The following is a 24330-nucleotide window of genomic DNA, read 5'->3' as shown; positions in this document are numbered from 1 at the left end:
TTTATATCTGCAACATTCTGTTCAGCGAGTTGGATTTTAAAGTTGAATTTCAGGAAACCTAGAAATGATCTCGTGCAGTGGAGCTGCACCTGCATTGCAGGGTTAGCTGCTCATTTCTGTCTTGGGGATCTTTAAAAGCAAATTTACTTACCTGATCCTTTGCTCCTGATAGCTGCTCTGTGCTGCTAGACCAGCTGTGGGCAGCCCCACTACAAGGGAGAATTTTTAGGTTTCCAAAAAAAGTTTTAGAAAGTTGAAAAAAGTCCCATTATGGATATAAAACAAAAAAATTAGTTAGATTTCAGGGTAGCAATTCCATAAGGAGTGAGAAATATATATTTAAATGAATAAAACAGCATAGAATCAGCACTCAAACAGGAAACACACCTTGATATAATAGTGGAATCCCAGGCAGGTGCTCAGGCTCCAAAGTTTCCTCCAATCACTGGATACAATATATGAAAAACAGGAAGAGCCAGCAACTCCAAAATCCTTATGAAAGCTTTTATTGGTGATATAGGAGAGACATAAGAGCATGCTGACGTATTTCAGCAAGTAGCCTTGATCACAGCAAATTCAGCATATATTTAAAGCCACTCTGGCTCTAAAATTATCCAAAGTATAGCTGTACCTTCAAAGAAGAGCTGAGATACTCAAGCTTCCATCACCACAGATCTCTTCTGCACAGATGAGAAATCACCCGATGAAGAATATTGAGAATCTTGAGTAGCCAGTGAAGAAAAATGCTGAACTCCTGATCTGCTTACTTACATAGTTTGTGGACACCTGACCATTACACATTTGTGACCATGTTAGACATTGCATTCCATAACTATAGACATTAATATGGAGTTGCCCTACTCCACTGACTTTAAGGCTTTAACATCCTCCTTTCTTTTGGGAAGGCTTTCCACAAGATTTTGGAATGTGTATTCAGGATTTTGTGCCCGTTCAGGCAAAAGAGCATTTGTGAGGTTCGATACTGAAGATGGACAAGACCTGGTTTGTTGTTGGTGTTCCAATTCATCCCAAATGTGTTCATTAGGTTTGAGGTCAGGGCTCTGGCAGGACATTCAACTTCCTCTGCATCAAACTGGTCAAACCATTTCTTTTTGGAGTTGGCTTTGTGCAAAGGGTTACAGTTGAGATGGAACAGAAAAGGACTTTCCTCAAACTGTTGGCTCAAGATTGTCTAAAATGTCTTTGTATATTGTAGCATTAACATTATCCTGCAGTGGAAACATTAATTCAATAAATGTGATGGATTTCCACTTATGTTTGGCCATATAGTGCATTTGCCAGTCAGAAAATAATCACAAGCAGAGTATGATAATATTAATGAGTAATACTTACTCAAACGTGACAAGAAACCAGGCCAAATTGTTTTATGTGTCTACTCACTATCAGCTGCTGTTTTATACAGTCAGTAATTACCCTCAGGACCAATCAAAGAGCTTTAATGATAAAGAGTTTAATGAGCGTAAAAACTGAATTATGTTGCCTATTTTTATTCACTTATTTAAAGGAAATCTTAAGGGAAATAGCATATGGTCACCTAGGGGGCACTTTCTAGTAATTGGCTCCCAAGCCACCATTGCTCGACTGAATTTAAAGTGTGTATCCATGTTGGTTAAAAAAAAAAATGATATGACAAAAATAAATTATATTCAAGCTATTTTCTATTATAATGTTATTAAAGCAAATGTAAAGCCAATAACTAAAACTGTTATAATCATTAACATATTAATGTGCACCATATTTCCAGAAGTTTGTGGATATCTGCTCAACACCCCATCTCAGCTTATTGGACATTCCATTTTAATGGTCTTTTCAGAGCCTCCACAGCAAGTCTTTCCACAAGATTTTGGAGGGTGTCTGTGGAAATATGTTCCCATTCAGACAAGAATTGAATGAATCATCACATCCAAAGAGGGATCTCCATCCAGGTGGATATTGGAGACGGAGATGTGATTTTGATGTACTTTTAAGCATCTGATTTTGTGAGAGAATAATATATTGTGATTGTAATTTACTTATGAAAAAGCTTAATTGCACTAGGGTGGTTTGCAATCTCTCTCTGCTCATTGTGTTTTACCAGAAATAGTGTCTGTTTGCCTTTTGTTGACACTGTGTCCACTGTAGCATTTGCAATTTGCAGAGCAGGTTAGGGATTGGCTATAGATGGATTACTTTGATGGAGCTGGCCAGCTTAAAAATGTATTGCAATATGTATGAACTAAAAGTCCCTGGTTTTTATTGCAAAGCTTGTTAGAAATGGTATACAGTTGCAAGAAAAAGTATGTGAACCCCTTGGGATTACCTGGAGTTTTGCATGAATTGGGCATAAAATGTGCTCTGAACGTCATCTAAGTCACAACAATAGACGAACACAGTCTGCTGAACATAATACTACACAAACATTAGATGTTGCCATGGTTTAATTGCACATAACATGTAAACATTCACAGTGCAGGGAGGAAAAAGTATGTGAGGCCCTAGCTTATTGACTTCTCCCAGATTTAATTGGAGCCAGGAGTGAGCCAACCTTGACTCCAATCAGTGTGATGATATTGGATGTGTTGATGACAGCTGTCCTGCCCTTAAAAAACACATACCTGTTTTGGGTTTACTGGTTTCAAGAAGCACTGTCTGATGTGAACCATGCCTCGCAGAAAAGAGCTCTCAGAAGATCTACGATCAGGAATTGTTGACTTGCATGAAGCTGAAAAGGGTTACAAAAGTATCTCCAAAAGCCTTGATGTTCATGTGTCCACGGTAAGACAGACTGTCTACAAATGGAGAAAGTTTACAACTGTTGCTACTCTCCCTAGGCATTGTCGTCCTGTAAAAATGACTGCAAGAGCACAGCGCAGAATGCTGCATGAGGTAAAGAAGAATCCCAGAGTGTCAGATAAAGACCTACAGAAATCTCTGGCACATGCTAACATTTTTGTTGACACATCTACAATAAGGAAAACATTAAACAAGAATGGAGTACATGGGAGGACACCTTGAAGGAAGCCATTGCTGTCCAAAAAGAATATTGCAGCACGTTTGAAGTTTGCAAAAGAGCACCTGGATGTTCCACAGCACTACTGGCAAAATATACTGTGGACAGATGAAACCAAGATTGGTTTGTTTGGGAAGAACACACAACACTATGTGTGGAGAAAAAAAGGCACAGCACACCAACATCAAAACCTCATCCCCATTGTAAAACATGGCGGAGGGAGCATCATTGTTTTTGGGCTGCTTTGCTGCCTCAGGGCCTGGACGGATTGTTGTCATTGATGGGAAAATGAATTCCAGAGTTTATCAAGACATTTTGCAGGAAAACGTACGACCATCTGTCCACCAACTGAAGCTCCGCAGAGGATGGGTGATGCAACAGGACAATGACCCAAAGCATACAAGTAATTCAACAAAACAATGGCTGCAACAGCACAGAATACGCCTTCTGGAGTGGCCCAGTCAGAGTCCTGACCTCAACCCGATTGAAATGCTGTGGCATGACCTTAAGAGAGCGATTCACAGAGGAGTGGTCCAATATTACTCCAGATCGTTGTGCAGGTCTGATCTGCAACTCCAGGAAACTCCTGGTTGAGGTTATTCCTGCCAAAGGAGGGTCAATCAGTTATTAAGTCCAAAGGTTCACATACTTTTTCCTCCCTGCACTGTGAATGTTTACATGTTATGTGCAATTAAACCATGGCAACATCTAATGTTTGTGTAGTATTATGTTCAGCAGACTGTGTTCTTCTATTGTTGTGACTTAGATGACGTTCAGAGCACATTTTATGCCCAATTCATGCAAAACTCCAGGTAATCCCAAGGGGTTCACATACTTTTTCTTGCAACTGTTTAACAGTGTGCAGAGGGTTCATCCAGAATTTCTAGTATGAACTACAGCAAGTGACAACAAGTAACAACAGGGATCACTTGAAAGTTCTCCTGACAAGGGGGCCACGTTTAGGCCTGAGGTTATGGTTTAAAGTGAAACACAAATCAGCCTTCAGGATAAAATCATCTGGCAATAGTGCTTTAGGTAAAAATGGAGGGAATGAAAATGGGGAAAAATTGCAAATGGACTTTAAAGGCACAGAAACTCCAAACACATATTAATAAAATCATTTGCACTCATGACATAAGTCATGAAAAAACATCTTACAAGGAACAAACTAGTGATGAGGCATACAATAAGATTCTATGGGGAGGTGAGAGACATTAAGCCACAGGAGGAATAGCCCAACATGTTTTGCGACAATGATCACTTCTTCAGGGGCTTAGTAGTAAAATCTAAAAAAGATATACATATATTGAATATATCAAATTACAACATGTAAATATAAAAAAGGTGGAGGTCATACAATAATATATTATGACTTACATATAGTATCAATATGCACCATGCAGCAGCAGAACCCTCCAAAAATACGGGTAGGTCTCCTCTGCGTTTCCACAAGGCAAGGGGTCATACTGATGGCCAGATATGGGGGCGCAGCAATGACTGGTTGGTCTAGACCCTAGGGGCTTTGGACTGTCGGCCTATCCTGGATGAATCTTCAAAAATCAAGTCAGAGCCCACACTGGACAAGACTCTGACCCACGGACTGAAAACAACTCCATACGAACTCCCCGACCCGCCTGATGTCCAATACTGGGGGTACACCCTTCCTGACCCCCAGGAAAAAGTAGACTCCTGTGTGGCCACCATGTCCTGCAGTACCCAAGCAGCCGTGGGCAAGCCTCTCCCCGCAGAGGGCTCCAGACAACCTAGAACATCCCGCAAGCCTGACAGCAACAGAGATAACCCTGATTCCAATGCAGGAGCCCCAGAAAGCCCACACCTCCTCCGGCCATGACAGCAAACCCCTGTCTAGACACCCCAGTACCAGGCTCCACCAGAATCGGAAGACACAGACATGGATCACTCACCAGGTTTCTGTGGAAGCACAGGTCCACTAGCCTCTGCCATCACCTCCACCGCTGAACAAGGTCTGCCCTCATCTTCCCAGCTGTCACTGCTGAGCTCCCCCTCAGTCAGGTCAGGAAGAGCAGCCTTGCCCATGTTCTCCAGGTCTGGCCTGCCATTCTCACAGCACCAAGGCCCGCTGCACAGCCACTTCCGCTTACATCCTCTGCCATCTTGCCAGGAGACCCCAGCCTCTCTGCCACGATGGGCTCTCTCCCCACTGGATTGGGGACTGAAAGTTGTGCTCCCTCCCTGTTGCAATACAAATGCTTAGCTTTCTTCTGGCCCACAGATGACTCATGCACTCCTCTCGAGGACCGCACCAGTGCCAGGCGAACTTTGGGTAAAGGGACAATGGCCACTCCAGGCATTTGGCCAGCTCCCTCCGGACCTGCTCTTCTATGTTGAGCTGCCTGTGAAGCAGGTAAACTGCCAGGGGGTGCTGTTAACTGCTACGGGCAAAATTAAGAAGGGGGAGGGGAATAGTCCACGCGTCCATGAGTAACAGCGTCCCTCAGGTCCAACCAAAAGTGAGGCTTCCTCCCAGGCCTGGATATCGTATGTACTCTCCAGCGCCTCAGGATATGCACAGCCAAAAGGGAAGCCAAGGGTCCCAGGCCTCTCTGTACCCTTGTCCACTTTGTGTTTTGGAGCAGGGCCCGGAGGATCCCTCGAGGTACTCCTAGAGCGGCTCCTGATAATACTATACACTGTCACTGTATTACTGACACTTTCTGGGAAGGGGTTAACATCTCATGATAATCAAGGGGTTAAGTGTGTGCCTAACAAGTGTTTTAATGTATGTAATATGTGCTGCTTTTGCTTTGCAGGGAGAAGAAACAAACAGATCATTCCCTTTGTACAGAGCCCTGTGTGTTTGTCAACACAGGGCTCTCAGCTGTGATTGAATACTTCGACTGAATCTGTGTCCAAGCAAGAGTTGGCTGGGGATGGGGCACGTGAGTTCTGAACCTGGAAACCACTGCCTAAGTACAGGTATGTGATTGTACCTGTATGATCCGCCCTTTGGCAGTAAAATGCAGGTGGGCAGCGGGCAAGTGACTAAAGTATAACAAAAGTCAAGAATTCTATTGCTTTTGAACAGAGTGGAGAAGAATTAGAACCACAGTCAGGTTTTTATTGTTGTTTGTACCCCCATTAGGCAGATTCACCCTCTCTATTTGTCCTTTTTAACCATTATCACCAAAAGTGAAAATGAATGAAAAAATCCCATATTTTGAGTTGTCTCCAGAACAGGAGATAAAAAGGAAATTTTTCAATCGGGACACTAGTTCTGGTGACAACCAAGGAGTCCCTCACTTTGGAGTGATTCCTCTCACTTCCTGTTTTGGCTATGGGGCAGGTAGTGAAGTGAAACTACCCTAATGGTCACAAAAACTGACAGGGGATATAACCCTCCATTATTCTATCCTAAATAGAAAAAAGAGTTTTGCCTTTAGTTCTACTTTAAATTGGATCAAGAGACATGTTAGCAATTTATATTTACTAGTTGGGTGTATATTTAGATTTAAAAATTTGCCAGTCAAAAAATAGCTAAAATTAAATTTTATTAAGAAAAATTCAACGATTAATATAAAAGTAAAATTCCACTTTCACTTGTTTAGGTGAACCCGATCGGAAGCTTACATAAATCTATGGCCAGGTGGATGTAAACGGATGTGCATCTGTTTACATTCAGTTACCTACAAGTCTTCCAGGTCTAGAAAAAAAATTGAAAAGGTGTCCTTTTTTGTTTTTTTCCCCAGCTAAATGTAACAGATTGGAGGTAGTCTGATGTAAAAATAAGCAAATCTGCTTACATCCGTTCATCTATAATCCAGTGGCAGGTTGTGCATTTCACACCTAGGCCTTCAGGGATATCCTACCTGAATTAATCCAGCAATTGTTTGCTGTAACCTTATGTAGTGCTACCTTCTTGAGGGTCGCTGTGTTTCTGGGTCCCCCTAAGCTTTGCACAGAAAGACAACACGCATTTTCCACACTTGCATCCAGTCAGTGAACAGTTCATGATTTTTGTTTTTGCTATTTAATTAGGGGAAATAACTTGGATGGGGTAATAGGGATTATGGGATGCCCAACTTGACTGAATAAATGCGTGGGGACAGCTTCCTTGAAAGCAGTGAGTCATTATAGATCAGTAGTGACAGATGTTTCTGATGGATCTTTGGTAATGTAATTTTTCCTTCAGAGAAGAAGATCTGTTATATAATATAGTGAATATAGTGTGGGTGGACCTTATTCTGGTCTTAGGCTTCTACTTCTCTGGTAGTGACATAGGGATTGCTCACCAGAAAGTAAATCCTTGAATGTTTGAGGAGAAGCACCTGGTACAAAAGACCATCTCACTTGAAGAGCTTTTGTAGTTTATCTCACTTGAAGGACTTTTTGAAACATTTTTTGAAACATCCTTGAATGTTTTACGAGAAATGCCTGGTACAAAAGTCCATCTCACTTGAAGAGCTTTATGTAGTTTATCACACTTGAAGGACTTTGTGAAACATTTTTTAACAATATCAGATGCACCAGTGCATTTTGAGAGAAACAATATCCCCTTCTTCAGGGCTTCACAGTCAGTGTCAATAAAATCATGACTGAATGCACTAAGGGACCTGTGTTAGGACTTGATAAAGACTAGTGTCTCCTGACAGCTGCTGTCTGACTAGCATTGACTAATCAATTCCTGAAGAAGAAGGATAAGCTGTAGAATCTGGTGGTCTATGGAAGTTTGAGGGGTTTGGCTGCAAAGAACTGGCCCATGGAGCAGCTGGGGACGTCCACCTAAAAAATTAAACTGGTGGGCCACCAACATGTTTTTTTAGACCTCTTATGAAGAAGGGGGAGGGTTTTCCCCCGAAACACGATGGCTATATCTGATGCTCTGAGTCAGGGGTCTCCAATCTTTTCAGTATGAGGGCTACCTTGTGTATTTTACAAATATTTATGGGCCCCCCAAAAAAACTGTTTTATAAATAAAAGATTTAAATTCAAATGAATGAACACACTTCAAGAATATCTCTGCTTAGAGTGTCCTCTTTAAAGTGATATTAAAGCTTCAGCTTATAAAAAAAACCCAAAAAAACCCCAAACATGTTATACTTACCCGCTCTGTGCAATGGTTTTGCACAAAGCAGCCCTGATCCTCTTCTTCTTGGGTCCCCTGCTGGCACTCCTCACTCCTCCCCCTTGCTCAGTGCCCCCAATAGCAAGCTTCTTGCCATGGGGGCACTGGTGCATGCTTGCTCCCGAAGCCTACTCTATGCATCCATTAAACACATAGAACTGTTGCTTGGCCCCACCTCTGCTCTCTCCTCATTGGCTCACTGGCTGTGAGTGACAACCAATGGTTCCTGCTGGTGTGTCTTGACCAATGGAGAGAGAGAGAAATTCTCCATAGAGAAGGGAATAGGTGAGTACTGGGGGGAGCTGTCAGGGGAGCAGCACACAGATGCTCGGTCCTCAGTTGCAGCACACAGCAATCTGGCCTATAACCATGTGACTGAAAGGCCTTTTTGGATAGGAATGTCATGGCTCATGTCCTTGTCTGAGGGTAAAGTATAATATGGACCTGTGTGAGTGTGAAGGAGCTAATAGGATGGCTTGAGAGCTCTACACTTTCACTCCTAAAATGCCATTAAATTGTCGCTGAAGTACAGCTGTAAAGCTTGGGTTCTATATCCCATACAGAACGGAAGTAAGGCCCCTGGCAAGCCATGATGAAGTCTGGTTACTAAAAGACAGTTCTCTGCAATCAAGTACAGTGAACCATATTACTATCTTTAATTGCAAAAATTAAATTTTTGTTCATGAGATGTCAGTATAGTCTCATATTTTCATTGCAAACCCTTATAGAATTGATATAGAATTATGAAGAATATAGAAGAATATAGATGCTGAAAAAGTTATGCCACTTAAACACCAAAAATTTAAAGCAGAGTTCCAGTCAAAACATAAAAAAAAAATAAAAGTCATCAGCTACAAATGCTGACAAAAAACAGCCACTCACCTGTCCCTCGATCCAGTAGTATCCTCACCGCAGCCAGTCCGGCCTCTCACCCCGGAGGCGGCATCTTAAGTGTGGGCACCCTGCTGTGATAGCTTACAGCTTCACAATCAGGTTCTTACTGAGCATTTGAGAGTAGCACTGTGCTTTTGTGAATGGCCACGTAGTCTTCTGGGACCTGTCATGTGTCCCAGAAGACTTTGGAGAGAGAGGGGGGAGGACAACGTTTGCGTCCGATCGCCTAGACGATCGCAGAGGAAGTGGGAGTGGGTACCGGTCGAAATCGAGTACCCGTTCAATAAGGGGACAAGGCCAGGGGTGGACGGACAACTCATGGGGCATCGAAATCGAGTACCCCGGGCAATAGGGGATCATGGGGCCCCTGTGTCCTTGCCCAAACTCAAAAAAGCCTATGCAAAAGGTACCAGGGGCATCTCATGGGGCCCCCTACTGACCCCGGGCCTTCGGGCTGCGCCCGAGTTTCTAAATGATCAGTCCGCCCCTGGACGAGGCCTTAAAGTCGAACTTCCCCTTTTGGGACCTGTCATGTGTCCCAGAAGACTATGGAGAGGGAGGGGGAGGACAACTTTTGCTTCCAATCGCCTAGGCGTTCGCAGCGGAAATGGGAGCGGGTACCTGTCAAAATCCAGTACCCGATCAATAAGAGGACGAGGCCTTAAAGTAGAAATTCTCCTTTTGGGGAAGTTTTAAGCATTTTGCCCAATGGACAAATACAACAGAAGCTCACCCATACAGCCTCTTAGCAGATCTGATGGACCATAAAATTATAAATGGTCAGACATGCTGTATATCCTTTCAATTGCTCCCACCATAGCATCAGACACCAAACCTCCAGATAAACGGCAGCTCCAACCAGCACTTGTGCGTGATGACGGCCACACCCTTTGTTTATTGCTGCTGTGTCCTCTCTTTATTTGTCCAGGTTCTAAAAGTGAGGGTAAACCCAAAATGTTCAGTTGTCATCAGGAATAGAAAGGAAATCTCTAAATGGGACACGTTCCAGAGACCACTGTCTAGGTAGGAGAATATTACCTTGTACCTTGTACCATTTACCCTGCTATGATTAGGTCCACATACTGCACTCTTGTCTTGTTGTTTATCCAAAGCCCAGTCGTTATTTTAAATGATCCACTGTTGCTCATGTAATCTCACTTGCCCATTGTCCTCCTTTTATCTTTGGGTCTATGTCCTGCCAATCTCCCACTTAGAGATGTAAAATTTCTGGAAATTTTGATCCATGGGAAAAACATTTTCTTCCCTGCTTCTTTTTCTGGAAAAAATAGAAATGTTCTGAAAATTAAAAAAAAAATCAGTGTGGAGTAGTTTTGTAAATTGAAAGTATATTTGTTACACTGGGAAAGTGAAATGCAGCGTATATAAAAGTATTATGCTTGAAATAAAAGTACAGTCTATTCAATAAATAAACTAAACTTGTTTTTTAAAGTTTTATTTTTTTGGGAAATGTTTATTTTTTTTATAATGGAATAACAAGGACTGTATACAGTATGTTAAGAAAATTCCCTGTATACATGAGAAGAGGTGACCATCCCCCTTTGCTTCATATTAATATAAAAGCTTCCTGATAAAATGCATTATCAGTTATTTACAATGCCGATCCAGAAGCATATATTGCTCTATGAAGAACTTGATCAATGTTCTCCTGATTTTCAGGTGTCATTTATCTGCAAATGAAGGGATTGTGTATTTTTGGGAAGCTGTGGTTTGTAACACTTCCTTACTTGAAGATGCTACTGGTGAAGAAAAACATTAGGGTAGATTTACTAAAATCTGGTGCCAATTGGATTCTAACTTCAACTTTTCAATAAGCTTTGGCAATAAAACCTGAAAGCTGACTGGTTTCTAGGAAGAGCTGTTCCATATTTTGCACCATGCAGTTTTAGTAAATAACACGTGCCCCCTGTGATGATCCAGGAGTAGCAGAAAGAGTGTTTCTGGACTGAGAACTCTGGAGGGAAAAGCTGCTTGCACTTTCATTATGGTCCTCATCAGGGGCGGACTGACAACTCATGGGGCCCCCAGGCAACAGGGGATCATGGGACCCCTGTGTCCTTGCCCTAACTCAAAAAAGCTTATAAAAAAGGTACCAGGGGCATCTCATGGGGCCCCCTACTGACCCTGGTCCCTCGGGCAGTGCCCGAGTTTCCAAATGGTCAGTCCGTCCCTGGTCCTCATCATTTCTTTCCATTAAGTATTTTTTTTATGTCTTGAAGGCACCTCTGGCATGCCAGGATGTGTTTTGTCATCCCTGTAGCATTTGGAAAAGAATATTTCTTCTCACAATATTTGCAAATTGCAGCTTTTCTCTCAGCAGAAATTGTACGGCGGAAATGTTTCCAAACTCTAGATATTGGTTTCACCATATTATTGACAACAGGAAAAGAAAATGTAAATTTGCTGAATAGACTATAGGGTAACATTATGCAGTGATGGCGGAGAACATTCATAGGAATCATTTGAAGGTATAAAGATAAACTAATTTTCAGACAACTTTACCCTCTTACCTGTCAATTAAGGCCTGAGAGGACATAATCTGTCATCTACTGTATCCCAATAATCACCCAACTGTAGAAGGAACAAGATGGAGCCCACAAACAAACTAAACTGGAGCCTTACCCCTGCAGTGCCCTCTAGCGGCAGAAATTCATATTTCTCTTGTCTGTGAACTGAATTGAGAAGTACAGTGTTACTTCAATTGTATTCCAGGATTTCCTTGTCTTTTGCTGAGAAAACTTGCAATAATTTAAGTCCCTGAAATCTTTCATTAAGTTCTTGATGTTATATAGTTTGAGTAGATAGTTTGCTATAGATACATATATTACTTAACATTGTAAAAGAAAATATTTCACACACTTCTTTTTTTCTCAATTTTCCAGAAAAAAAAACAAAAAAACAGCTTTGAACAAAACAAAAACAAACAAAACAAAATTCTTTCCTAATTTTTCCATTTTTTTCCCAGGCCTTCCCATCTCTACTCCTACCGCCTTCACATTAAAGTTCTCATTTAAATTCTGCTCTCCTACCTTCTGTTTGGCCTCTCCCCTCTAACCTCTGACACCTCTCTCCACCATCAGCTCTCTCCTCTACCTTTACGTTCTGTCCTTCACCATTCATCTGCCGTTCCTTATACCTCCACATCCATACCATGACATCTCACTCTCTCCCCTGAAGGATCTGTACCCACTGTATAAAAATAAAACACTATTTTTGAGAAACTATATAAGAGTAGGGGGTCCCCTTCATTAGCTTTTCCCAGGTGCAATTTTAAAAGAAGCTATTGGACCTGTTGGATAACTTCCAACATGTGGTTGTATCATGTGTGATATATTTTTTTATATTTAAAGCCTCACCCCTGTCATATTTTTAATTTATACTTGTAAAATGAGGTTTCTATTTCTACTCATGACCTCACTGGGGAGATGTTCTCACATTTCCTGCCAACTGCAATTCTCATTCCTTGTACAGGCGTCTCAGACACAGACATCAATAAATATATTGTCAGACATGCCAACTCTTCCCCACTCTACTAAATATATGATTTTGCTTTTGACACCTTTGGAGGGATTTCATGGAAGTGAGGGGATATATCCCAAATATTGGCCTCGATGACAATAAAAACCCTACAGAAGCTCAAACCTGTCTCTGCTGTATCTAAAACAGAATAACATGTTTTGGCTGGAGTTGGGAATTATAATACTTGGTGATTGCATGCAGTAGCTTTCTTAAATTGTTTACAAAAGGAAGAAAAAATTAAACAACTCAAAGAAACAAAAACTATACATTAAGCTGGCTATACATTATACAATTTTGTTGTTCAAATTCCTTTAGATTTACCTTCAACTATGTAGTACAAGGGCCTGCCTGACTGCATATAAATTGAAAATGGTTGCGTTTGACCTCATACTATATAGTTTTGGTAAATCTAAATTAAAGTTTTACAAGAAAATTGTATGATTGTATATATATAATTCTGTATAATGTATAGCCAACCTTAGGCTCAATTCACACTGATAGACCTGAAAAAAGAGAAAACTTATTTCATTTTGGATAAATTCTTTTTGTTTCAGAATTTGTTTAGTTTTGTTTATTCATTTTCTAATGAATTACACATTTTCAGAACGATTTGAAATGGTTGAACATGTATTGATCGATTCAAATTCTGTGAGGAATAGCTGGTTGTTAAGGAGAAGGCTGGAAAGCTAGCTGTCATGTCCTTAACAACCGAAGACTCATCAGCTGTCAGTGGTTTCCCCACTGACAGCTGAATGTCAAAAGAAAGAATTGCAATGAAAATTTAAGATTAAAATAGCATGGGGTCCCCACTCCCTATCCATACCAGGCCCTTTAGGCCTTTGTGCCTGAACCAATTAGTTTTTAGAATTTGTTTTGTATTTTTAGCATTCCTTATTCAGAATAGCATTTAAAAAAATGGCGTGGGGTCCCCCCCCTTCCATACCAGGCCCTTCAGGTTATGAATTTAAAGGGGAATCAATGCAAAATAATTAAAAAAAAACAGCGTGGGGTCCCCTCCAAAATCGATACCAGACCCTTATTTGAGCATGCAGTCCGGCTGGTCAGGAAAGGAGGAACAAGAAAACACCCCCCCCCTCCTGAACCATACCAAGCCACATTCCCTCAACATGGGGGAGGGAGCTCCTCCTCCAAATCATCTGGTCCCCATATTGATTGGGGACAAGGGTCTCTTCCCCACAACCCTGGGTGGTGGTTGTGAGGGTCTGGGGGTGGGGGTTCGAAAGTCATATTTAACAAGGGGGCCCCCAGATACAACCGGCCCCATGTGAATGAATATGGTGTACATCGTACCCCTACTCATTCACCAAAAAAAGTATAACAAGTTAGAAAAAACACAACACTAGATTTGACAAGTCCTTTATTAAAAAACAAAAAATAAAGTAAATCCAACATCAAGCACGACGAACGCCAATGACCCAGGGAAAAAAAAAAGAGCTCCTCACTCGATGAAAGCTCCTGTTGTCTGACACCTCTGCAGTCTGACTTGAAGATGTCGCTGAGAGACTCCACCCTCTTGTGACGTCATTGTCCGAGGCATGCTGGGTCAATGATTTCACAAGGAGGCGGCATCACCCGGTGACATTATCGGGTGGCCTCATCCCTTGTTTGTCTGACAAGGTCTGTCAGACAGCAGAGGTGTCAGATGACGAGAGTCTTACTTGGGTGCTTTTTTTTATTCTTCGGGTTGGAGGCTGGTGTTCACCATGATTGACATTGGATCTACTTCATTGGACATTTCTTATATATTTTTTGTAATAAACACTTTTTTGGTGAATGAGTAGGGGTCTATGTACCCCATACTCATTCACATGGGGGGTGGGATCTGTGGGCCCCCTTGTTAAAGGGGGCTTCCAGATTCCAATAAGCCCCCCACCCACAGACCAAAACAACCACCGCCCACAGTTGTGGGAAAGAGACCCTTGTCTCCTTGTGAATGAGGTCTAAAAACTCTATAGAGAAAATCCTGTATTAATGGAATGGGCTCAATCAGTTTTGCCAACCCCCCAGAAGTGAAATTTACTGACAGGGCACTCAAAATTTACAAACAGCACTAATTGTTTACTGACACTTCAAAAAACTACATACAATGGCTGTTTTAAGTGCAAAACAGTGCAAATATCAATATGTAGCTAGTGCTATTAGCAATGTGTTTAAGTTATAACAAAAGTAAAAAAACATATTTTTCCATTTACATGAAGGTCAGGTTAATATAATCTGGCCCAGAGTTCCCCCTTACATCACAGTCTGCAGGATTCCCCTATACAGTGTGTAACGGAACCGGACTCCAGACCGCACTTGGGTATTTTCCGTTATACTGCAGCTTCCCTGTCCGAACAGAAATCCCTGGAAACCACCCACTGATCATGCAGGAAATAGACAGCACCAGGACAGCACCAGACTCTTCTAAAGACAGGAAGTCAACTCCTTTATTTTTACATAAACACAAGATATATACACAGGACGGGGAAACACAACCAGGGACAGGAAACACATCACCAGCCCGCCCCATCAGTGGGAAGGGCTACAGGAAACACATCATCAGCCCGCCCCATCAGTGGGAAGGGCTACAGGAAACACCCCCCACCCAACCAAGACACAGAACAATGGGATGCAGCCCATGGCAGAGGACAATGGACAACCAAGTTGCAGGGAACAAAGGACAACACACCAATACACAATATGCATTCCCATTCACACCCTGTACCCCTTAACAGGCACAGGGAGGGTTAAACATAAGAATTTGAAAAGATGATACAGGGGTCCCCCCACCCCCAAAAGTCATTCCCGTCACATAGTGCAAGTGGAATTGTGATGTAAAGGGGAACTCTGATGCAAAGGGGAACGATGCAGATCATGATAGATGTAAAGGGGAATGCTGCAGACTTTGATGTAAAAAGGAACTCTGATATAAAGTGGTCTCTGGTCACCACAGCCCCTCCCCCCTTACACCAGAGTCCACAGTGTTCCTCTTTACATCAGAGTTTCCACTTACATCAGGGTCTGCAGAGTTCCCCCTTGCACTGTAAAGGGAATCCTGAAGAATCTCATGTAAAGGGGAACTCTGAGGACACTGATTTAAGGGGGAACACTAGACAATCAGATGTCGGGGTGGACTCTGGTGAAACAAACCACTTCCTGCAGAGTGAATACAGTAAGTTAAGGGGGGGTGTTATATAAGATATAAGAGGGAATATGTATAAAAGTGCCCACCATTACCTTGCTGTATTCACCCCCCCCTATATCAGTGCCCCCCCCACTTCCTCAGACTGACCTTGTGGCGCTGTCACTGACATCCCCCCAGGTGCCCCATGTAGGGCTCAGTCAGACAGTTCTAGCTGGCTCCAGCTTGGCGACTCTGATATCATCCTGTATTTTCCTCTCCACACATGTCTGACTCCTCCCATGACCCCAATCCCTGAAGTGCTCCCACCCTTGACTCCTCTCCAGGCTCCTCCTCAGAGACTGCAGACATACTACAGGAGAAGGTCAGAGACTGCAGGCATACCACAGGAGATGGTCAGAGACTGCAGACATACTACAGAAGATGGTCAGAGACTGCAGACATACTACAGAAGATGGTCAGAGACTGCAGGCATACCACAGGAGATGGTCAGAGACTGCAGACATACTACAGAAGATGGTCAGAGACTGCCAGGAGGGATCCTGTATGGCATCCACAGCAGCAATAGCTGCTGGGCAGAGAGACAGTGGAGTACTCCTTGATGGTACTAGGAGGTTTGGGCTTAGTAAAGGAAGGACTTTTGTGGTGACAGTGGACTCAACCTGTGTTGTCTTCTTGTGTGCACATAGGGCTGCTGCTCATCCAGTGCCTCCAGTCCTGATGATCCTTTAGGGGACTGTTCTTCCAGTAGTTTGGGCGCAGTGTACCCAACTTTCACCAAGATGGCAGGTAAGAGGGGATGGCCTCAGGTATGCTGTGGGTGGTAGCCTTGAGCCAATCGGGTATGTTGGCAGGATCAGGCAAGGACCAACAAGGCAGCTCCGGCACTTCACTAATCTCATTCCCACAGCCAGACACGCCCCCCTAAGTCAATTGTAAAAGGCGCCAAAATCACTGTGCATGCACACTGGGCCTTTCTCTCCCCGTCCCCCTCCCTTTCCATTTGAATCAGTCCAAGTGCTACCAAGCCTATTTGGCTTAGGAACTGCATATGAGCAGTTCCAAAGCCATCCCCAGCCATATTTTTTTACGGTGGCCTCTGGCCATAATGGGCATTTACAGACAGTTTGTAAATCGGTTGAAATTTACAAACTGTTCATAAATTTATGGATGGTTGGCAACACTGTGCCCAATAACAACTGAAAGTACACAAACCATAGACATCAGGTTCACATTGCAGTTTATCTCTTAAAAGCTCATCTTCTTTCAGCTGTCATTTGTAAACAATTCAGGTGCAACCTTCGTATGTGTACAGTAGCGATTGATGGTTATCTCCATCTAACGGCCAACATGCGTACTATTTATTTCAATAGTATCTCACTAGTGCAAAAGAAACCTCAGAAACCTGTGAGGGAGGCCCCAAGATTTTGACTGTCTAGGTTCTGACAAAGCCTTTCCTCTACCAAGATGGTAGACATGTTGACACCAAGTCATGGTAAGTCGGTAGTGGGAAATGATCAGCTGCAGGTGGACCATAGACAATATTGGTAACTAGATCTTTGCCCTCTGTTTGCCCCTTTTGGGCACAGCTTTTAGAGTTTAGATTCTTCCTTATACTCCGATTAAACAAATGCTATGGTAGTTATTTTTGAAAATGATTCTCTATTTTAAGAGCCATTAATATGTTTTTCCATTTATCTTGTCTTCACAGTAAAATACCTCAGTATCTTCACTTTTATGGCTTGCATCTTTATTCCATAAAGGAGAGGATTTACAAATGGCGGCACCACCAGGCACTGTAATGACATGGCTACTCTAAGTCCATAGGGTACTTGGGTAGGCCCAAAGCGATAGAGTATAACCTCAAAGAGGCAGTCAGTAGCAAAAATTACAAAAGATATCAGTTGAGGAGAGCAGGTCTGCACTGCTTTCAAAAGACTGTCCTTTGACTTTGCACAAACTTTCAAAATTTTTGCGTAAGATGAAAGGACCAGCAACGGCATCACCCCCAATATTGCTACAGTATTAAACAGACCATAAATGTTGTTGACTGTGGTATCAATGCAGGAGAGTCTCACCACCGACCAGTTATCGCAATAGATCTTCAGGATGACATTGTCACAAAGAGGAAGTCGCATTGTTAGCATGATATGCACAGTCATGGAGATGAAAGAATAAAGCCACACGCCAATAATTATCTTAAATGCCTTCCTTAAGTTCATCATGGCGGAGTACCTCAATGGGTTGCATATGCACAAGTAACGATCATACGCCATGACCGTCATCATGGTCATCTCGGACAAAGCATAGGAATAGATGCAAAAGATTTGCATTATACAGGCTGCATAGGAAATGATTTGCGTCTTATAAAACAGGTTTACAATTAAGCTGGGGAAAAATGAAATACTTCCATAAAGGCCGTTGGTACAGAGGGCAGATATAAAAACATACATGGGCTCATGCAAACTCTGGTTTAAATATACTGTGGATATTATTGTCAAGTTAGATAAAATGATCATCAAAAATCCAACTAATGAGATAACCCCGTAGACATAATTAAAATCTGAAATTGTGCCAAAGGTCAGGGTTAGCACTAGAGGAGAAGAGAGTGTCGAATTCTGCATTTGTATTCCAGCCGGTTCCTAAAATTGGTCAATAAAAACAGTCAAATGTAATAAAAAATTGCATACATATATAATTATACAAACAGAAAAAATCTTAGATTACTTATTTACACAGTATAAAATGTATCTTATAAATGTACAATGAATGAATGAATCAGGGGTATGAGCCCTAAAAAAGCACCAGCATCATTCATGTGAATGCGGCAATATAATAACTGGGTGTGGCTACACTATAATACCTTGAAAGGGCGTGGCTTAATCTTTATATGATCTGTCCAATTCACTGAAACCATTACCAGGGTTTGTTGCTCTAAACCTCCTACTCCTGAAAGTCATGTAGATACACTCTAGCATGGGGGTGTGGGGAGTAAACACTGCACTAGGGGTAACACCAGGGCCTGGGGTCAGTAGGGGACCCTGTGAGAGACTCAGTCTGCCCCTGGAGGTGCCCACAGATTATCATGAAGAATTGAGGAGGTTTAAGCCTGAAGGAGGCAGAGAATAATAGCATCCCTACCAGCAATTCATAAAGCACTGGGAGAAGACTCAGGTGCTGGCTGGATGAGAGAGGGATGGTGGAGCCATGGATATGAAGGCACCGGCAGCTGCTCTGGCCACTTCTCCTGCTGGGGACTTCAGTGGAGGGACAGGACCACAGACCAAATACCCGCTGCAGGGGGACCAGGGTCGGTGCTACCACTAGGCAAACTAGGCAGCCACTGAGGGTGCACTGCTGCCTAGGGGCGCAGCCACAGTCGCTGGTTCCCTACTCTACACCATGGCCGGATCTAGGGGGGTGTTGGGATGGACTTTGGGGGGATTTGAGTAAGGTGAATTTTATGCTGCGAAGGGTAACTTGGAGGGGGGTTAGCTAGAGGAGGGATTTGGGGGAATTTGTCCTGGGGGGGGAATTAAAGGAAGAAGAGTGGTGCTGGGAGGGGGGATTGGGGGGAATTTGTGCTAGGAGAAGGGATTTAGTGGGTCTGATAGGAGGGGTGATTGGGTGGCTGTGCTGGGAGGAGTATTTGGGGGGAAATTGGGCTAGGAGAGAGGATTGGGAGGAAATTTGTGCTAGGAGAGGGGGATGGGAGGGATTTGTTCTAGGAATGATAATTTGGAGGGAGTTGGGCTAGGAGGTGGGATTTGGGGGATTTATGCTAGGAGGGGGGATTTGAGGGAGAGGATTTGTGCTAGGGTGGAAGATTTGAGGGGAAAGAGGATGTGTGATAGGAGGGGTGAAGAAAAACTGTAGGTGAAGTTTTATTTTTTTGTGAATGGGGAGTGCAAGTGGATGGTCTTGCCTAGGACCATATAACACTGATATCTGTACAGTGAGTGCTATTTGCTATATATAACACTGACATCTGTACACTGCCAATCAGTGGGTGTGGCTTTTGTGTTGGCAGGGACACATGGGAGGGGTCACATGGGCAGGGCCACAGAGAGCCCCATGATCTCCTATTGCCCGGGGGCCGGCACCGACCACATCATTCACAGAGGCCGGATTGGGGTGCACACCATGACTGTGCACTGCCGGCCCAAAAAATTATGGGGGGGGGTGTGACACCATGTTTTACAGCACCAGGTGACACCAACCCCAGTGATGGCACTGTAGATACATAAACAAACGATTTGTTAATTTTACCAAAACCAGAACAAAATTAACATTGCACAGCCTCATAGCAAAAAGGTAAGTTTACGAAATTTGTGAAAAATTGATTTACCTTATTTATAAAAGAAATACTCTGCTAATCCAAGCTCCCCTGCCAGACAGCAGAGCCAGATCCTTGACCTCACTTTTTTCCGCTGTAGTTAAAGCAATACATCTTGGTCAGGCCCTAGCCTATGACTGGATAGTAAAGAAGAAGCAGCAACAGACTGATGAAGTCATCCCTCTGCTCTTGTTAGCAGGCTTCCTGCATTAGACTGACAGCCCTGTTGAATTCTGAAAAGCCTAATTAACATCCAGTGTTTACCTTACTCCCCAGCCTGAGGCTGGATAGTAATGAGGGAGCAGTAGCACATTAATGAAGGCTTCCCTGTGCTTACTCCTCCTGTAAGCAGGCTTTCTACATTAGACTGAATTCTCTAAAGCCTAATTAACTTCCAGTGCTGACTTTCCTTGGCAGTATGACTTTTGATTTGCAGGAGAATTACTGGAAGCTGAATAAAACATAGATGTGGGTATGATTTAATGCCTAACTCCAAGAAACTTTGAAATTATCCTTTGTAGTGGAAGGGAAGGGTTAATTCATTTTGTCAAAAGAAGTGTTTTACTTACCAGATCCTCCTCTTACCCCCATGCTCCATCAGTGAACTGTCCTTTGGCATCATCACATGCAATGCAGGGCTACGGACTCCGCTTTGGTCTTGATGACGTCAGGACCTTAGACCACTGGAGTGTGTGGGACAAACCGCTGTGAGGTCAGATCTAGTAACACAGAGGTGTGGAGGATCAGGTGAGTAAACCTTTTATTCTGTGTGCCCTAGACCTAAACAAGCAATTATCCCCTGCGTCCCAAGCACAGTCCCACTGCCAAGGATAATTGTATAGTTTCCCGGAGTTGGGCTTTAAAAAAAATTAGATAATTTAGGTAGAACTAAAGGCAAAACTTTTATTTTTTTAATTTGGATAAAGTAAGGGAGAGTTATACCCCCTGTCATTGTTTTTCTTTTTTTTACATCTGTATCTCATTGGGGAGATTTTCATTCACTTCCTGTCCCAGGAAGTAAGGGGAAATCTCTCCAAAGTGAGGGAATCCCTGGAGTCACCAGAGCCTGTGTCTCCATTCCTGTTTTGGTGACAACCCAAAAATACATGCACATTTCTCCTTTTTTATCCATTTATACATGTGACATGTACATAAAAATACCTTTTGATGTTCCAGAAATATTGTGTGCACCTACTTTCCTCTGATATGACAAAACAGTGTATTTGGTGATTTTAAACTGCTATGCATGTGGTACCAGCCCTTCCTCAATCATCACTCCATAACCCCCCCTCCTCATCTCTATAACCCCTCCCCATCACTTCCCCTCCTATTCATCTCCATAACCCTTCCTCCTCATCTCCTGCCCACCTCCTCACCTCTACAACCTTTCCTCCTTATCACATACCCTCCTGCTCATCTCCTCCCCTCCTACTTATCTCCATAATTCCTCCTCCTCATCTCCTCCACCGCTACTCATCTCTGTAACCCCTCCTCCTCATCTCCTCCCCTCCTACTCATCTCCATAACCCCTCCCCCTCATCTCCATAACCCTTCCTCCCAATCACCTCCACTTCTGCTGATCTCCATCACCCCTCCTACTAATCTCCTCCCCTCCTACTCATCTCCGTAACCTCTCCTCCATCTCTACTCATCATCATAACCCCTCCCCCTCATCTCCATAACCCCTCTTCCTCATCTCCTCCACCCTACTCATCTTCATAACCCCTCCCCCTCATCTCTGCCCCTTCTTCTCATCTCCTCCATCTCTACTCATCTCCATAACTCATCCTCCTCATCTCCCCCCTCCTACTCATCTCAATGTCCCCTCTTCCTCATCTCCTCCACCCCTACTGATTTCCATAACCCCTCCTCCTCCCCTCCTACTTATCTCCATAACCCCTCCTCCACCCCTACTCATCTCGGTAACCCCTCCTCCTCATTTCCCCCCCTCCTACTCATCTTCATAACCCCTCCTCCTCATCTCCTCCACCTCTACTCATCTCTATAACCCCCTCCCTCTCATTTTCATAACCCTTCCTTCTCATCTTCTCCACCCCAACTCATCATCATAACCTCTCCTCCTCTTCATCTTTTCCACCCCTGCTCATCTCCCTAACCCTTCCTCCTCATCTTCTCCCCTCCTACTCATCTCCGTCCCTCCAACTAATCTCCATAACCCCTACTCCTCATCTCCTCCCCCCCACTCATCTCTGTAACCCTTCCTCCTCCTCCCCTCCTACTCATCATCATAACCTCATCTCCATAACCGCTTCTCCTCATCTCCTCTACCCCTACTCATCTTCATAACCTCTCCTCCCCTCTTCCTCATCTCCATAACCCCTTCTCCTCATCTCCTCCACCCCTACTCATCTCCATAACCCCTTCTCTTCATCTCCTCCCCTCCTACTAATCTTTCCTCCTACGCATCTCCATAACCCCTCCTTTTGCACAAGCAGAGCACACAGGAAGTTGGCAGTTCCCAAGATTTCTGATAAAACCAACTTATTTTTTTTGCAATTGTGAAACCGATTTGACAACACATTCAGCGGTATATTTAGCAGACCAAAAATTAACAAATACGAGAAGTTCATTGTTGGTGTCTTATCAGTGCTCTCTTCGCTGTGATGTTTTTACTCTGTATCTTTTGCTATGCACCAATAAAGAAATCGATGTTCTGATGGAATGTGCAGCCATTTATCTTTATATTCTGCAGTTCATTGTCAGGGTTTACAGCTACTTTAAGTAATCACAAAGACATAGAATATTGATGTTACGCAAATGCACTTCACCATTGATCTTCCATCATTTGTGATTATAGCCTCTGTTAGTGTACCAGTGGATGTACTCCTAGAGGGGCTGGCATCCACTGTGGGAGGAGAACAGATGGAAGGACCAATGGGAGGTGTTTAAGCTGCACTATTTGTTACACACGGTGCTGTGAAAAAGTGTTTACCCCCTTCCTGATTTATTTCTCTTTTTTGCACATTTCTCATACTTAAATGATTTAGATCATCAAAATAAATTTAATATTACAGAAAGATAACCCGAGTAAATACAAAATGCAGTTTTTAAATGATCATTTCAGTTATTAGGGGACAAAAGCTGTCCAAACCTGCTTGGACCTCTGTGAGAAAGTAATTGCCTGCCCCCTCTACCCCCACACTGTTTGCTGCATAATGAATGAACTTTGATTAAATTTTTTGGAAAGCTAAATTTCCCTTTTCACACCCAGGCCTGCTTACTGCCAGACCTGTTGAATCAATCAAGAAATCACTTAAATAGAAGCTGTCTGACAAAGTGAAGCACAAGAAATTGAAGAACAGGTGAACAACAAAGTAAATTAAATGTATCAGTCTGGAAAAGTTACAAAGTAATTTCTAAGGCTTTCGGCCTTCAGCAAACTATGGTGAGAGCTATTATCCACAAATGGAGAAAACTTGGAACAGTGGTGAACCTTCCCAGGAGTGGCTGGCCTACCAAAATTACTCCAACGGCACAACAATGACTCATCCAGGAGATCATAAAAGAACGCAGAAAAACTTCTAAATAACCGCAGGCCTCACTTGCCTCAGTTAAGGTTGTCAGTGTTCATGATTCAACAATAAGAAAGAATTTGGTCAAAAATGGCCTCCATGGGAGAGTTCTAAGGCAAAAGCCACTGCTGACCAAAAAGAACTCAAAAGCTCACCTCACATTTGCCAAAAAACATCTTGATTATCCCCAAGACTTTTGGGCAAATATTCTGTGGACTGATGAGACAAAAGTTGAACTTTTTGGAAAGTGTGTGTCCCGTTACATCTGGTGTAAAATGTACACAGCATTTCATAAAAAGAACATCATAACTACAGTCAAACATGGTGGTGGTAGTGGGATGGTATAGGACTGCTTTTGCAGCTTCAGGACCTGGATGAATTTCCATAATTGATGGAACCATGAATTCTGCATTCTACCAGAAAATACTGAAAGAGAATGTCCAGCCATCAGTTTGTGACCAGCAGGACAATTATCCAAAACACACCAGCAAATCCACGTCTGAATGGCTCAAAAACAAAAACAAAATTAGGGGTTTGGAGTGACCTAGTCAAAGTCTGATTGAGATGCTGTGGCATGACCTTAAACAGGCCATTCATGCTCGAAAACCCTCAAATGCGGCTAAACTAAAACAATTCTGCAAAGAAGAGTAGTGGGCCAAAATTCCTCAGCAATGTGAAAGACTCATTTCCAGTTATCACAAACGCTAGATTGCAGTTGTTGCTGCCAAGTGTGGCACAACCAGTTATTAGGCTTAGGGGGCAATTACTTTTTCA

General features: G+C 43.0%; 1 protein-coding gene across 1 annotated transcript; it reads right to left on the bottom strand.

Moving 5' to 3' along the window:
* Positions 1-17381: 17381 nt before the first annotated feature.
* On the bottom strand, positions 17382-18311 carry LOC149438436 (olfactory receptor 52L1-like). Its single transcript, XM_089659893.1, has one exon. The coding sequence runs from the start codon at positions 18309-18311 to the stop codon at positions 17382-17384; it is 930 nt and encodes a 309-aa protein (XP_089516019.1).
* Between the last annotated feature and the right edge of the window lie 6019 nt (positions 18312-24330).

This window comes from Staurois parvus, unplaced genomic scaffold (genome assembly GCF_062004578.1).
Source record: "Staurois parvus isolate SC_StPar_1 unplaced genomic scaffold, SC_StPar_1.0 ptg001192l, whole genome shotgun sequence".
Lineage (NCBI taxonomy): Eukaryota > Metazoa > Chordata > Amphibia > Anura > Ranidae > Staurois > Staurois parvus.
This window is presented reverse-complemented; position numbering and strand designations above follow the sequence as displayed.

What these genes read in the sequence shown, in the direction of transcription:
- LOC149438436 (XM_089659893.1), bottom strand. Translation starts at nt 18,311, where the DNA reads ATGCAGAATTCGACACTCTCTTCTCCTCTAGTGCTAACCCTGACCTTT.